This window comes from Peromyscus leucopus, chromosome 8b (genome assembly GCF_004664715.2).
Source record: "Peromyscus leucopus breed LL Stock chromosome 8b, UCI_PerLeu_2.1, whole genome shotgun sequence".
NCBI lineage: Eukaryota > Metazoa > Chordata > Mammalia > Rodentia > Cricetidae > Peromyscus > Peromyscus leucopus.
Genome location: NC_051086.1, coordinates 41,003,229 through 41,018,358, shown reverse-complemented (window position 1 = coordinate 41,018,358; position 15,130 = coordinate 41,003,229). Strand labels below are relative to the sequence as shown.

General features: G+C 50.2%; 1 protein-coding gene across 1 annotated transcript; it reads left to right on the top strand.

Moving 5' to 3' along the window:
* Positions 1-3,178: 3,178 nt before the first annotated feature.
* Positions 3,179-4,234, top strand: LOC114686472 (olfactory receptor 2T27-like). The gene has a single exon (XM_028861148.1). It carries the CDS (start codon positions 3,206-3,208, stop codon positions 4,151-4,153), a length of 948 nt encoding a protein of 315 aa, XP_028716981.1. The 5' UTR covers positions 3,179-3,205; the 3' UTR covers positions 4,154-4,234.
* Positions 4,235-15,130: the final 10,896 nt, after the last annotated feature.

Genomic DNA, 15,130 nt, shown 5'->3' with positions numbered 1-15,130 from the left:
TGCCCAAGTCACATAGCTGAGAATCAGTGGACCTTGGTCAGGAGCCCAAGCAACTTGCTAACATCTTAACCACAAGCTTTAAACTGAGTAAAACCTGAAAAGGACATTCGGCTAGATCAGAATAAAAACATTACAGTGTGTGAGCTCCTAGGCTTGCTAATTTGCCTCAGTGGAGAGGAGGGGAGGGAAAAGATTTCCTGCAGAGATTCCCCAGGGGTGATTACAGCTGCAGGAGGCATTCCGTGCTGTCTTGAGAGTCTTTGGGCAGTCACGATGTAGCAGGATTGCCACTGGCATCTAGAGGGTACAGATGGCGCTAAGTGTTCTACAGTACACAGGGCATCACTGACTGCAAAGGATTACCCAGCTGTGGATGCCCATGGTGGGGCTGAGAAAGCACATGCAGAACAGCTGTGAAGATTCCAGCTGTGGCTGAAAGGTCAAGTTTGTGGGCCATGTTTCATGTCGCTCAGCAATAAGATGAAGATGGTAGACCAGATTCCTTGCAGATGTAAAAGCTGAGCTGTTTGAGACATTAAGGCAAGTTGTGCTTACAAAAATGGACAAGACAGTTTGATACAGTTCCCAAGAGGAGGGAACATACCTTACTACCCAAGGCCACACAGGAAAGCACTATATGGTTGGTCAGGAGTCAGCAGGAGGGAGCATAAGTATAGACAAACTCTTCCTGGTTTGTTGTTATTTTTAGTTTGAGGCAAATTCTTGTGTATCCCAGGCTGGCCTCAAATTCACTGTTTAGACAAAGATAACCTTGAACTTTTGATCCCCCTGTCTCTACCCACCCCACCCCCACTGTTGGTATTACTGGTATGTGCCACTATGTCTGGTTTGTGTAGTGCTGAAGATCAAACCCAGGACTTGTGCGTGCTAGGCAAGCACTCTACCAACTGCACTACAGCCCCGTTGACTCTTCCTCAGTTTTGTCTGATTGTTGTTGGTTTGTTTTCTCTAAGAATGAATGAGCAAGGTAGGTAAGCAGTGGTATGGGTGTGATTCAAATGATTTGGGCTGGCTCTGGGTATAGGCATCTTTTCTAATTGCCCAGAATCTTTTCCTGGGATCAGCTAAGCTAAGATGATAGGTGTCCCAGACTGTGACCCCTGATACCAGAAAACTATGGGCTGTAGACTCGAGAATGGAAGGTTTGCAAATAAAAGGCATGCTGGCAGGCATATTGTTAGGAATTAGCCCTGAGAGGCATCATTCATTTTGACTTAGTGCTGTCTGTAATGGTTGGTTCTAACAGTGCTCTTCTGTGCTCTACTTCTGAAACAGGCTTTAGAGTAGACTCTGGGATCCTGGGGCAGTCGAGCTCGGAACTTGTTTGACTCGGATCTGAGATCTTTGTGCCTAGCAGAGCTAGCCTAAGAACGGTGCTGCGGCTGAAGCTGTAAACAGGGCTCCTTTGCAGAGCTCTAAGAGCCAAGAAAAGCACCATGCAGAGCTGCTTCCTGCTTCCTGCTCTTGGCTGTCTTACTGTGGAACAGTCCTGGCTTCCCCATCAGCAGTACAATCGGGCTGGGGTCTAGTTAGTGGCCCTCAACCCAGATCACCCATCACAGCAGTCTGTGACAAGGATGGTGCTATATCTCAGTGGGTAGAGTGCTTGCCTAGTATGCAAGAAGCCTGGGTTCCATCCCTTGCATCTCATAAAAGCAAACATCAGGGCACGTGCCTAGAATTTCACCCGGGATGTGAAGGCAGAAGAATCAGAAAGGTTCAAAGTCATCCTTGGCTATATAGTGAGTTTGAGGCCAGTCTGGTTGCATGACAGCTTGTCTCAAAACGATTGATTGATTGATTAATTAATTAATTAAATTTTAAAAACCAGCAAACAGTCAGTCTTGGAGACTAGATTCAGGGACAAGATACATTCACTCAGCTTGCTCTGCCCTGGTAGTGATCCTCACAGGAGTGTTGAACTTAGGCTCTGCTGTGTCCCAGAGACCCACCTGCCAACAGCAGTGGTCTCCTGCACCCACAGCTCCTTCAGGGGACTCTGGGTGGTTCTTTATTTTCCTTCAGTCATCCCACTCAAGTCATTTGCTGCCAGACTCCAGCAGCTAGTCAAGGCATTCCTTGGGATACAGGATGCTGGGAACAGTGTTCCAGCCTGCCATGGTGAACAGAGGAATTTGCCTGAAGGGGAACAGGCCAATAACCTCATCCTAGCATCAGAAATTAACATGATCATATCCCTTCCCTGGCCTCCACAAACTGCCTTTGGGTGACTTGTTTCCCATCATAACTTCCCTGAGCTGTTCCTTGAGACTGGAGCTCACCTGAGTGAATGCAGTCTGAGGGTGGAGGATCCGGTGTCTCTGGTGCTCCCAAGAGACATTACTACAGCTGCTTTTCCTATTCCTTGCAAGGGAGCCCATGTGTTTATATTTACAGAGCCCAGTGGGCATCAGAATGTTACAGGGGCTCTGAGTACTGAGACAAGACTTATTTATAAAACTGTTGAAGATCAGAAAACAACAGTATGAAGATGACCACTATTTAGTGTTAAAACCCATAGAAAGCAATCACTGCATCAGAGCACAAAAACCCAAATGTGAGTTTCCTGGTGGCTAGGACCACAAGGGAAGTGTGGGGCTGGGCAGCTTTGGCAGATGACAAAATGCCCCTTTTCAGCAATACCCACAGCTCTCGTTTGTAAGAAAAGAGTCACACGAACCCTCATATCAACAAGAGTGTCGAACCATGTAATTCACACATGTGTGGACCTAGCCCTCGGGTCGGCCATAAGTCTGTAAAATAGTTTCCTGTGTATATCTGTTTGCTTAGAACTGAAAATATCAATAGCTATGCGTATCTCATGAATGGAGGGGGGCATGTTGTGATGTGCTGGTTTTTCCCCAAGCATCCTTGTTTTCTCTGTGGGATGGGAAGTTAAACTGTTAGTCTGTAGTCTTTCTTCTTTCACAGCACATGTCTGGAGTGGTGTGTTTCCCCCTGAACACTGTTTTCACTCCAGGCCATGCTTTCAATAACGGTTTCCCTATGAAATAATGACCCTACAAATCCTGGCAAGAGCATTAACGACAAAGTATGTCTGCTGCCCCTCCGGCTCCCTGGGTGGTCCCTTGGGCTCTCCGGCTGTTCTCTTCTTACCTCAACCCTTCTCCCTCTCTCTGGTGAAGAACTGGTTCTCTCTCCCCACAGGGCAGCTCAGCAGGAGATGGGCAGCAAGCACTGGAATTACTCCACCACTGGCTTTGTCCTCACGAGCCTTTTTAACAACAGCCAGCTACACCTGTTTCTGTTCAGCATGGTGGTGTTGGTCTACATCCTTGCCATGGCCGGCAACACGGCCATGGTCCTTCTGATTTGGATGGATACCCGACTCCACACACCCATGTACTTCCTCCTCAGCCAGCTGTCTTTTCTGGACGTCTTCTTTACGTCAGTCACTGTCCCCAAGATGATAGTGGGCTTTCTCTTTGGTTGGACAAGCATCTCCTTCGGGGGCTGTGGGGCACAGATGTTTTTCTTTATGTTCCTGGGGGCTGCAGAGTGCCTCCTGCTGGCCCTCATGGCTTATGACCGCTATGTGGCCATCTGCAACCCTTTGCGCTACCCCGTTCTCATGAGCCGCCGGGTGTGCCTGCTCATGGTTGTGGCCTCCTGGCTGGGAGGATCCCTCAACGCCTCCATTCAGACCTCTCTGACCCTTCAGTTCCCCTACTGTGGCTCTCGGAAGATCTCCCACTTCTTCTGTGAGGTGCCCTCGCTGCTGATGCTAGCCTGTGCAGACACAGAAGCCTATGAACAGGTACTCTTCGTGACAGGCGTGGTGGTCCTCCTGGTACCCATTACCTTCATCACCACCTCCTATGCCCTCATCCTGGCTGCTGTGCTCCGGATGCGTTCTGTGGAGGGGCGTCAGAAGGCCCTCGCCACATGCTCTTCCCACCTGACAGTCGTCAATCTCTTCTATGGGCCCCTTGTCTATACCTACATGCTACCTGCTTCCTATCACTCCCCGGGCCAAGATGATGTTGTATCTGTCTTTTACACCGTTCTCACACCCATGCTTAACCCTGTCATCTACAGCCTCAGGAACAAGGAAGTAACAGGGGCAATGAAGAAGGCGATGGGAAGGTGTGGAGTCAGTAGGGACTCATGAGACCTGAGAGAGGCCTGGAGGCAAGCACCTCAGCTCATCATCATCCTCTGCACTGACTGCTAAGGCATATCTACTTGAGAAGGGCCTTCATATCTGTAACTTCAGGATCCTATTCTGGGACTCCTCCGTGGTCCAGGAAGTCAACTCCCAAACTCATATGCAGAGGAGTGAAGGAGAAGCCATTACACACACACACACACACACACACACACACACACACACACACACACACACACACCGTAACTACAGTTTTCTTTCTGCAGAGAGTCATCTACACTGTATCCCCTCCGCCTCAGCAAACCCCAGGCTTCTTTGTGGACCACAGTGGTAACCCATCCTCACTGTATCGCTGAGCATCTGAGAGCTTCCCCCTCCAGCCCCAGCAAAAGTCAAAGACCCACAAATCCCCTCATCCCTGGTTATTTCCTAACCTTCTCCATAGGCACCCTGTCTTCAAGCCATGCTGTCCTGGCTGTTCACCCTCAGCACAGACCCTCAGCAGAGTCCTTCGTGGTCAGAACAGCACCTGACATTTCCAGATAGCTTCTCTGTCTCTTGCTTAAAAACTGCTTAAAGCATCCGCTTTCTGGCCTCATCCCATCATCTTCTCCTCATCCCATTTGTGGATTTAAGGTCCCCTCCCCATTAGATTTTGCAAACCCAGAAGTCAGGGATTTGCTCTTTAATGTCACGCTGTCAGCTTCTAGGAGGGAGCCTGGAACATATGATCAATAATAAATACTGGATTGATAAATAACTGCAAAAAATAACATTTCCTTACCAGACCTCAGTAGTGCTCGTCCTGTTTCCAGCTTTTTGGAACTTGTTCCTGCCTTGGCAATGACTCCATGTCCCTGAATCTTCTCCTTATGGGCTAGTCTTTCCTATTAAATGATGAAGGTCTTTAAAGCCTGGGGCTAGACCCTTCTCTTCTCAACACCCCCACCCGCCTCTAATGCCATGGTTTCCGTCATCACCTGGCTCCAAAGTTAGCCATACATATTGACAGTCAGCCAGACCCCCCTCACTTTCTCCTCTCCCCCCTCAGCATACACCCCCTACCTCTGCACACCCACAGAATATTTCAGAAGCATTTCAAACTCATCCTTCTGTGAAGCCCTGTGAAGTCCAGCTGCTTGGCCTCATCTGACACCCCATGCTCTCCCCACCCCCTCCCCACTCTCCTCCCCACTGCTTCCTGTTAGCAGAAGTCTATCAGGGAAGCTGCTTCTCCACTGTGATTGGTTAACTCCTGGACATTCTGCAGTTTCTGATAGTTTCATTATTTTAGCCACCCCAGGCCATAGCAGACTACAAGACTTCCCCTTTTGTTTTGGCTGAATAATGTCTCATTGCCTACATATGACACCTTTTCTTTATCTGTTCATCTGTGGATGGTTGCTTCAAGAAACTACTTGGATTTTCTGCAACTGATGGGAAATCAATGCTTCAAGGATGGGGTCGGTGGGTGAGCAAGAGTTCCGGTACCTCTAACATCTGTCATCCAGTTAACACACACTAACAGCATGCTCATAGCCAAGGTACAGTGTTAGGGTCTGGCGATCACGTACCTGCACAAAACACCTCCCACAAAATGTTTAATGTCAGACAGGCTGATGTTAGAAAATACCCTGAAATGAGGAATTGCTTGCTCTCCACGAATCGCCCACTGGAGGGGGTGAGGAATGGTGTCAGTTAAAAGTGCATAGGTACTTCTCATCAGAGGGTCTTCCAGACAGTAGGGAAGGCAGCCAGCCACAAGAAGACATCTTTAATGGATAGAGTGAGGTGGAGGGAACAGAAGCCCCAATTATCCATGGCTTTCACTATTTCTCAGAACTGCTGAAATCCCCTGCCAAGATTTCTTGGGTCACTTGGGAACTTGAGGCCCTGGAATCTCATTGGCCAAGGCTCCAAGAAGGCGGGAAGAGTTTAAGATACAGACCAATGAGAGCAGGCAGACAAGCTGGAGGCCCTCCGCACGCATGCGCAATGCAGTTTGGCCGTCTTAAGGAAGAGCTGCGCTTGGGCATCCCAACACCCGGTACTGGTTCTTGGCTTTACACTAGCCACCCAACCTTCCTAGTTCATCCAGAGGACATGGGCACCTCTTGAGCTACCCCCACCCTCCCACTACAGTTTAGCCATGGGAAAAGGAGGAGAATGGGCCAGAGTTCCCTTCAGGCAGTACAAGTCTAAGTCATGTCTCTGAGTCCAGGTGCCCCAGGGCCCAGCTGTCAGCACGGCCCACCCAGCTGCTGAGCCCATGGGCTCAGTTTAGGACGCGTAAAGCCCTGTTTCCAGTTGTAAGCGACTTTGGACTGGGAACCAGTGCTGCCCACATGGAGGAAGGGGTGAACCGGGGTGGCCGGGCCAGGTTGCTTTACATGTACTCCACCTGACCCTGCTCTCTCCACAGAGACGGAGCCTAACAGCCTGGGCCATGCACCTAGCTGCCCCGAGCAGGCTTCTCTTGGCCTGTAGCCTCGCCTTCATGCCCTTCTCTACAGGTGAGGGTGAGACGGAGCCATCCTGTACCCCCAGCCCACCCCAGCTTGCATTTCTGTATTTTCCACATCCCTCCCGCTGAGTTCTCTTTTGCGTTCCCTATCCCACTCCAACTTATATCCCCCATCTCCAACTCCTACGCCATTCCCAACAGCCGTGTCCTCACAATCCCAATGCCTTGCCCCTTCGGCGCCACCTTCTCCTGCACTGTGCCCTGCCTGGCACCTGCCATGAACTAGGACTCATGGTTTCTGCCCGCAGATCGGGTGTGATCTACTGGGCAGTGCTCTGGACAGAATCCTGAGTGTCCCTTCCTGACTACCTGGCTTGGGGGAACAGCTGAGCCTACCTGCATCCTTTGTCCCTTCTAGAGAGTTAGGAATGTGATTTCAGCCCCTTGGCATGTGAGCTCAGACTAACACAATGCCAGCGCCTCACTAAGTTCTCAGAGCTTTTCACTGGTTTCCTAGAAGTGACGTCTTGTTGAGAGAAGGTAAAGTGTGCTGTGGTGTAAGGCTTCTGTTTAAATATCCCTGCTTCTTTCCTGTTTTCCCTGAGAACTGGGTGCACTGTGTAGGCACCCACTACCGGGGGAGAACAAGGGGTTCTGGATTCGGCTTTGAGACCTGGTCATGTGGTTAGTGCAGTATGGTCATTTATGTGCTGTTTTGTTGTTGTTATTGTTGAGACAGGGTCTCCCGTAATCCAGGCTGGTCTCAATCCCAGAGAAATCCCCTTGCCTCCTCCCACATGTTGCAATCACAGATACGAGCCATATTTATTTTTAAAGCTAGTTTTATATCTACATGCACATGTATGTGTGGAACCTAGGGCCTCATGTATCACTAATACACTAATCACTCTACCACTGAGCCACCCCACCTCCTTGTAAGGAGCAGAGGAAGCCTTGAGTGGATGTGTAAAGAGCAGATGAAGTTGACATGGGTATGGCCATGTCAAGGACCAATGCATCCAACCCATGGGAAATTGGCAAAGCCTTCCCCACCCCCTACTACCCAGGTCAGGCTCAGAAGGATGGCAAAGCCTTCTACTGGTCCCAGTGCAAAGTGCAACATATTGGCAGTATGTTAAAAAAAAAAAAAAAAAACTAGCAACCGCAGCTTCCTCCTTCCAGATGTTAGCATCCTCTCCCCACAGAGGTTAGCTAGCTGCTCCCTTCCATGCTGTAAATAATAAACATGTTGAGCTTCTGGGTTGCTGTGGCTCCATCAGAGTGCACACAGCCCACCTGACCCCAGCTTTTCTGTGTGTGTGTCTGTGTGTCTGTCCTCTCCTCATTCCTTTGCCTCTAGTCAGGTCAAGGCATCAAGTCATGTGAGACAGACACCCTAACTCTACCCCCCTAATCATGTGATTATTCATTTCCCCCTTAATGACAGATCCTCCCACGCCAACCGCACAAACACTCAGCCCACCAATTCAACAGTCAGGGCCTGCTCATGTGCACCTCATAATTTTCATCCCCCCCCCCCGAGTCTGTAAGTTCTCATCTCTTTGGCAGGGAAAGGGATGACTGACTGGCCATGCACAAGGCACCCACCCCTTTGCACTCACACTAACAGATCCATCCACACAGTAAAAACAGTCACCGGAAGGGCTTGCAAGGAGCCAATTTAGGACGCTCCTGTAAACAAAAGACAAGCATAGTTTTGTTCGCAGAGATTCAGGGCAAAGCCTACATCTCCAGCTGCCCCAGTGGGCTCAGCCACCTGCCCCAGAGCTCCAATTAGAGGAACAAAACAGCAAAAAGCAAACGTTTTGATGCAGGACTGTTGGTAACCTAAGAAAGGTCAGGAGAGGATGCGGGGCTCCAGTGGGCACCTCCTCATGGTCCTCGTGCCTCAGCCCTTGGGGTGACAGGGTCAAGGAGAGTTAGAGGGAGATGGCCTGGAGCAGTTCTGCGGAGAGCACGGGCTCTCTCTTCCTCCTTCCTCTTCCTCCTTCCTCTTCCTCCTTCCTAGCGCAGCCTCTAGCCTCTCCATTCATAGCTCCCGTCACTCTAACCAGTGACAGCCATGGGGACACACAGATAGAGACACGGATCTGTTGCCTTACATCTGAGAGGATGTTATGGATCCCCGGAGGCAGAGGATGCAGGGAAAACAGGCTCCACTTCGTTGATTTGGGCCATTCTGAGGGCACCCTGTGATTCCAAGGCCAAATCCTCCTCTGCAAGTGTTTGGAACTAAACCTCCCCTGGGCCTCCACTCAAAATAACACCTTTTCATCGAGGGTTTCTCCACACCCCCTCCGCCCCCCCGTGCACGGCAACCCCACCCTGAACTCCATGACACAGTCCCTTCGCTCTGAAGCATTCCTTGCAGATGGTGTGTCCTCCCCATCGGAGAGCATGCTCCTCGAAGGCTGGGAGTGCTGTGCTAGCTCTAGTGTGACCTGGAGGAATTAGGAAGTGTCACTTGAGGATTGCAAGAGCGGAGCTGAGGATGGGGGGTCGGGATGGCTAACTGGGAAGGACCAGGCCAAGGGGACCAGCTCTTTGGACATCTGTATTTCTCTTGCCTGTGACCAATAGCCTCCCAATTTTCTGTCTTGTCTTGCCCTACCCCCACCCACCCCCCAGTCTCCTGGGAAATTACAATGAGTGACCTAGAGGAGAAGAACGTGAATGAATTCAGCTCCAGCGGCCTCAAGTGTCCCACATGCTTCGCAGTGAAGGGGAGGAAGTGTAGCCCAGAGCTCAAGTGGTGCCCGACGGACAAGATAAAGTGCGTGGAGTTCTCCGGCATCATCAATACAGGTGCTTTCCTTGGCTGAGACACTGTGGAGCCGGATGAAAAGTGCTCTCTCAGAAGCGTGAGGGGTGTGTGCCTCACTGTGAGAGCTGAGAAAGCCGCTCCTGTCCTGAGGAGCACACAGCAGTGTTCTGGATCTCCAGAATAAGTGGATAAGTCCAATTCACCGTCTCCTGTACACTCGTGAATTTGTACGTGCGTTTATTGCCAGTCTCCCTGGCTGCTCAGATGTTGTTCCACATAGCAGATGAAACCTTACCCCCTAAAAAATCTGATTAGTTTTTTTTTCGAAGCACAGGGTGATTTTGTGACAAGACACACACACACACACACACACACACACACACACACACACACTTTCAAAGTCTGGAGAAAGGCAATGACTAAATTTAACCCTTCTTCAAAGGAATTATAAAACGTAATGAGTGTTAATTTAATATGCTTTAATAAAATCCAGTGGATCCAGGTGTGGTTGCAGATTACACACCTGCACTCCCAGAACTCAGGAGGTGTAGGCAAGAAGATTCCAGGCTCTGGGCCAGCCTGGGCTCTGTAGCAAGACCTTATACCAAAGAGAGAAAAATGCAATGCAAAACCCTAAATTAATTAAAAGATGGGTTAGACATGAATTAGTAATCATAGTATATTTTAACCTGAAGCGCAGCCAGCTGGGTTCCACGAGGGCTGGGTCATTTGCATAGCCACTCTCTACCTTCTCACTTTTCTCCTGATGGCTCTAGGGAGCTCAGCACCTCCTGAGGTCATCACATGAGCCACGTGGGTTGGTTTCCTGGACTCGTACACCTCTGCATTCTGCAGTTTGTACCACACTCAGATTCTTGGCTTTCAAACAGCAGTAAAAGGTTGCTGTTAGTATCCAGACATGGCCAGATGAGACCTTTTAAAGCATGTAGTGCCCCACACCTGAGAGAACAGACCCAAAGCACTTTGAAAGGTCTAGAGCATAGTCACAAATGATAACATTGGTGACTGTTGCTGTTCTTACAATAGACAACTCAAGCCAAGAAAGAGTGGTTCATGTCCTCATGATGCTAAACCACGTGCCTGACGGCAGCACAGGTCCACACAGCTCCAAGCAAGCAGCCCCACACTGAATGCGCCCAGCACAGCACACATGTCATACCACCATCGACATGCTGTCAATCAAAACTCTGCTAACACCGCAGCCCTAGCGGGTTACTGTGGGTTAGAAAGGGTTCAGTTCACTGATGTTGAGAAGATGCACCAATACTTGATTGGCCTGGGTTGGGGGTAATTTAGGGATTGGAAGACCCTGTGCTTGAAGAAAAGCATCCCAGCCCACTGCCCATGCTAGATGGAGAGAGCAGTGTGTGTGTGAGTCCCGTGAAAATGCAGCTGGTCAACCTCCTTCTGTAGACCAGTCTGTGTGGGTCCAAGTGGGATTTAAAGCCAGGCAGGGAAGTCTCACGTGTGTTTTCCCACAGGTGTCAGCGACATAGCCATCGAACTGAAGAAATGCATAACCATAGACCTATGCAGAGACACGGTGACTTCCTACATGGGCTTCCCGGTCACTAACAAAAGTGTAAGTTGTAAATCAGCCGTCAGAAACGGAGCCAGAGCCAGAGCCGGACCCCCGGCCCCCATCTTCTTCTTCGTTCTCTTCCTGAAGAAACTGTTTCACTGAGCAGCTGCAGAGGCCCAGCCACCACCACTGAAGAATTAAAGTTGTAGTTTTTGTTTATTGGTCGTATTGATCGTCTGTCTCACCACAAGTATATACACAATTATCCACCTGCGGGTTCGGCAAAGTTTAGTGTATACCCAGCCACACAGGGAATGGACCAGAGCCTGTTAGGTGACCTCCTGGGGAGGGATGAGCAAACATCTATTCATTCACCCTAAATAGGGCACCAATGACAAACCAGTGGAATGATTCCACCCAAGACTAGTTTAGTGGATCAGTGAGTTTGGGGGTGTTATTTACAGGAGCATGGCGGGTGGGTCACCAGCGATGTTAGCGGGCGGCATCACCAACAGCCCACCTCCAGGATGGGTGACAGCTCGGGAACGCTGCATCCCAAGAGCTCCCTGCACAACCCGCTTACAGTCACCAGACTACTCCTCCCCAGCAGTGTAGAACCTTGAGGAGCCTTGTGGACCTTGTAACTTTCTGAGTTTTCCTAATCCTAATGACCGTCCTCCCGCCCTTCCTGGGGGAATGCTTTAGAGCAGTGGTGCTCAGCCTGGGGTCGAGACCATCAGAACACACATGTTTCCTGTGGTCTTAGGAACTGAGACACTGCTCAGTAGCAAAACTACAGTTATGAAATAGCAACAAAATAAACCTTCGGTTGTGGGTTCCTAAGACCATCAGAAATAGGTGTTTTCTGGTGGTTTGCAGCCCGCAGGTTGAGAGCCACTGCTTTAGAGAAAATAACCACAGCAGGGCCAAAGCTAGGTCAATGTCTTTAAGGTTTCTGAGCACCACGGCATGATTATAAATCGGTGTAAAAAGTGTGAATGAACGGGGCTCTGCCCACCGGCCCTGGGTCTAGCTTAGACATGAGGCAGAAGAAGACTGTGTTGTGACACGGGAAAGGTTAAGTGTGTGGCTGAAGTGTGAGGTCTGTGCTATGTCATGTGGGAATGGCTGGACCCACAGAGGGAGAGACTACAACACAGTGTCTGAGATTCCAAAGAAACACGTGTTTGGTGTTTAATGCACCTGGAGGTGCCGCCCAGCAGTGGGCACAGTGGACTCAGTGAGCTGGGCACAGTGCTGACGTGTGCTGGAGTGCAGTTAGCTGCTCTCTCTCAGGTTCACTGGAGGACGAGCCCGACAGAGAAGCCTCTGGATAATGGTGTCTCTCCGGGTCCCCTCCCCTGACCCTTAGGCTAGCCAGGGAACCTGAGGCTGGACGGCTCATCCCTTGTCAACTGCCAGAAACCCAGGATGGATTGCTCTGAGCTGAGCCTGACTCTGCCACCACCCCCACCTCTGGTTTTGGTTCCTGCTTGTGGTTTCAGCCACACCGACCCCAACCGAGGTGATTGTCAGTTGTGTTAAAAAGTAGCTGAAGTGTGTGGGGAGTTTCTAATGGCACCGACTTGGAAACTTCCAGGCTCTGGCTGTGCTGCCTAGATTTTGTCAACACAAACTAGAGTCACCTGGGAAGAGGAAACCTCAGCTGAGGACTTGCCTCTGTGACACTGGCCCGTGGGCAAGCCTGTGGGGCATTTTCTTGATTCATGGTTAATAATGAGATGACCTGGCCCGGTGTAGGTGATTGCACCCCTAGGCTGGTGGTCCTGGATGGCATAAAAAACAAAACAAAACAAAACAAAAAACAGGCTGAGTCAGCCATTGGGGGGCAAGCCAGGAAGCAGCACTCCTCCATGGGTCTGCTTCAGCTCCTGCCCCCAGGATCCTGCCTTGAGTTTCTGCCCTGACTGTCCTCGGTAGGACAGTAAGCTGTGAGCTCAAACAGACCCCAGGATTCTTTTGGTCAGTGTTCTATCAGCAACAGAAATGTAAACTGGGACTTGGTCTTCAGCCTCAGATGAATCAGGCACACTGCACAGGTGATAGTGCTTTCTCTCGGGACTTCCACGGTTTGTGAATAATGTCAATTCATGACCCTGAACAATCCAACTCACAGGCTAAATCCTATTCAATCTGTTCGCTCCGTCAAAGAAAAAAGCAGCTGGCTAAGTGTGATTGGTTCTGTCTCGTGTAATAATTTGTTTCTCCCAGAACTCCCACTGCAAACATAAGCTAAATTCCAGCCTTAAAAGACCAGGCATAGTGGGACATTCATTTAGTCGCAGCACTCAGGAGGCAAAGGTGGGTGACTCTATGAGTTCAAAGCCAGCCTAGTCCACATAGTCAGTTCCAGGACAGCTATGTCTATGTAAAGAGACCTGTCTTGGAAGAAAAGTGGATAATTATTTTCATCTCATATAATCTTGTTAAATAATGAGAATTTTTATTGCAGATGAAGCTTTCCATAAGACAAATCAATGATAATGATTTCACACACTTTTCTAAAAATTGTGTGAGTGTCATGCCCTAAGGGGCCACAAGAGGGTGTTGAATCCGCACAGCTGGAGTTACGGGTGATAATGAGCCAAATTTGTGTCCTCAGCAAGAGCAGCAAGTGCTTTCCATGGCGAAGCCGCCTCTCCAGTACCGTACTTTACCTAACACTGCTGCTTATGAGAGGTACCCGGTGAACACAGGAGTCGGTGGAGTTAACTGGATCAATCAGCTTTGAAACTGATACACTTCCGATTCAGTCACATCAGCAAAGCGGCATCGCCACGGTAGCAGAGGAGACACGAGCTTTGTCTACCCACAACAGCACAAGCATAGTGATCCACAATCAGAATAGCTCTCAGACACCCCAAGACCCAGTAACGGATCTGCAGTAATTCCGTGGAGAAAACGGACGATTCCCTGACTAGATCAGATTACATGAGTCTCCCTCAACCCCCCATGCCTCCACCCTTATCATCCCCCTGCCTCCACCCCTATCACCCCCATGCCTCCACCTCTATCACCCCCATGCCTCCACTCCTGACAGCCAGCAGGATGCAGCATGCTGCCACTGTCAGTGTAGACCACCTGGAGGGAACCACTAAGGTCCTCAGGTGACCTCCACCAGAAGACACATCATCTTCTGCCACTGGATAGCCAGCCAGCAGCCATTCCTGTCAGAACCCACAGAGCCCATGTGGCTAAACACTCCATGGGTCCCCAGGCCACACACCCCAAGAAGCAGTTGCTGCTAAACCATGTCACAAAGGGAGCTGTCACCACCCTACAATGTGGCAGCAGCCTAGAGGTAAGTGCTGAGGCTGCACTTTTCCCAGGACCCTCCCAGACACTGCATCTATGCCCACAGCAGGCCACTTTGTACTGAAGTCTCTGGCGCAGGGGTAAGTGGTGCCAGATCCGAGCTGCAGCACTCAGATGGGAGCTGAGTCGCTGCAGGGGGGCTAGGCTGCACCCCCAGGTTCTTTCCCAGTGACCCCAGACCGTGCAGGTCTATGCCCCATGCTTGGCTCTCTGCTGCTGCTCAAGCCCCACACCTCAGGAGCTCCTGAAACCCAGCACTATCTGCAGACCCTATTGCTGTCGTCCGTCCCCACAAACCTGTGTTTCGGGTTTCAGAGTCAGCCTGGCCTCTGAGGCCCACCTGCAGCCATAACTTCCTGTTAGAGGATAGGGAGTTGGGAGGATCTTATTAGCTATCACCCCTGAAGAGTTCAGAAGGCCTGTCGCCACTGTGGACATCCACACAGAGCCTCAAGGGTCCTCTAGGTATCATCCATACCGTCCTCAAGTGACAGAGTGAAGGGAACCAGGGAGCCCAAAGGTGGCATGTTTAGAGCGAATAGAGAGGAAAAATGGAAACCAAAATTAGCTAAATTAGCAGTTATGCCATAAATGGCCACTAGATGGAGGTGTTCCTCAATAAAATTTTGTACCCATTTTCTCCCTTGGTCTTTGGTTTTGTTTTGTTGATATAAGGTCTCCCTATGTAGACCAGGCTGGCCTCGAACTCATAGTGATCTGCCTGTCTCTGCTCTGTGGGCCACCATGACCCCCTCTCCTTTGTCTTGATATACCTCTCCCCAGACGTTGTGTCTCTCTCTCTAAGGTGGTTTTCCTCTGGTCGTGTGTGTGTGTGTGTGTGTGTGTGTGTGT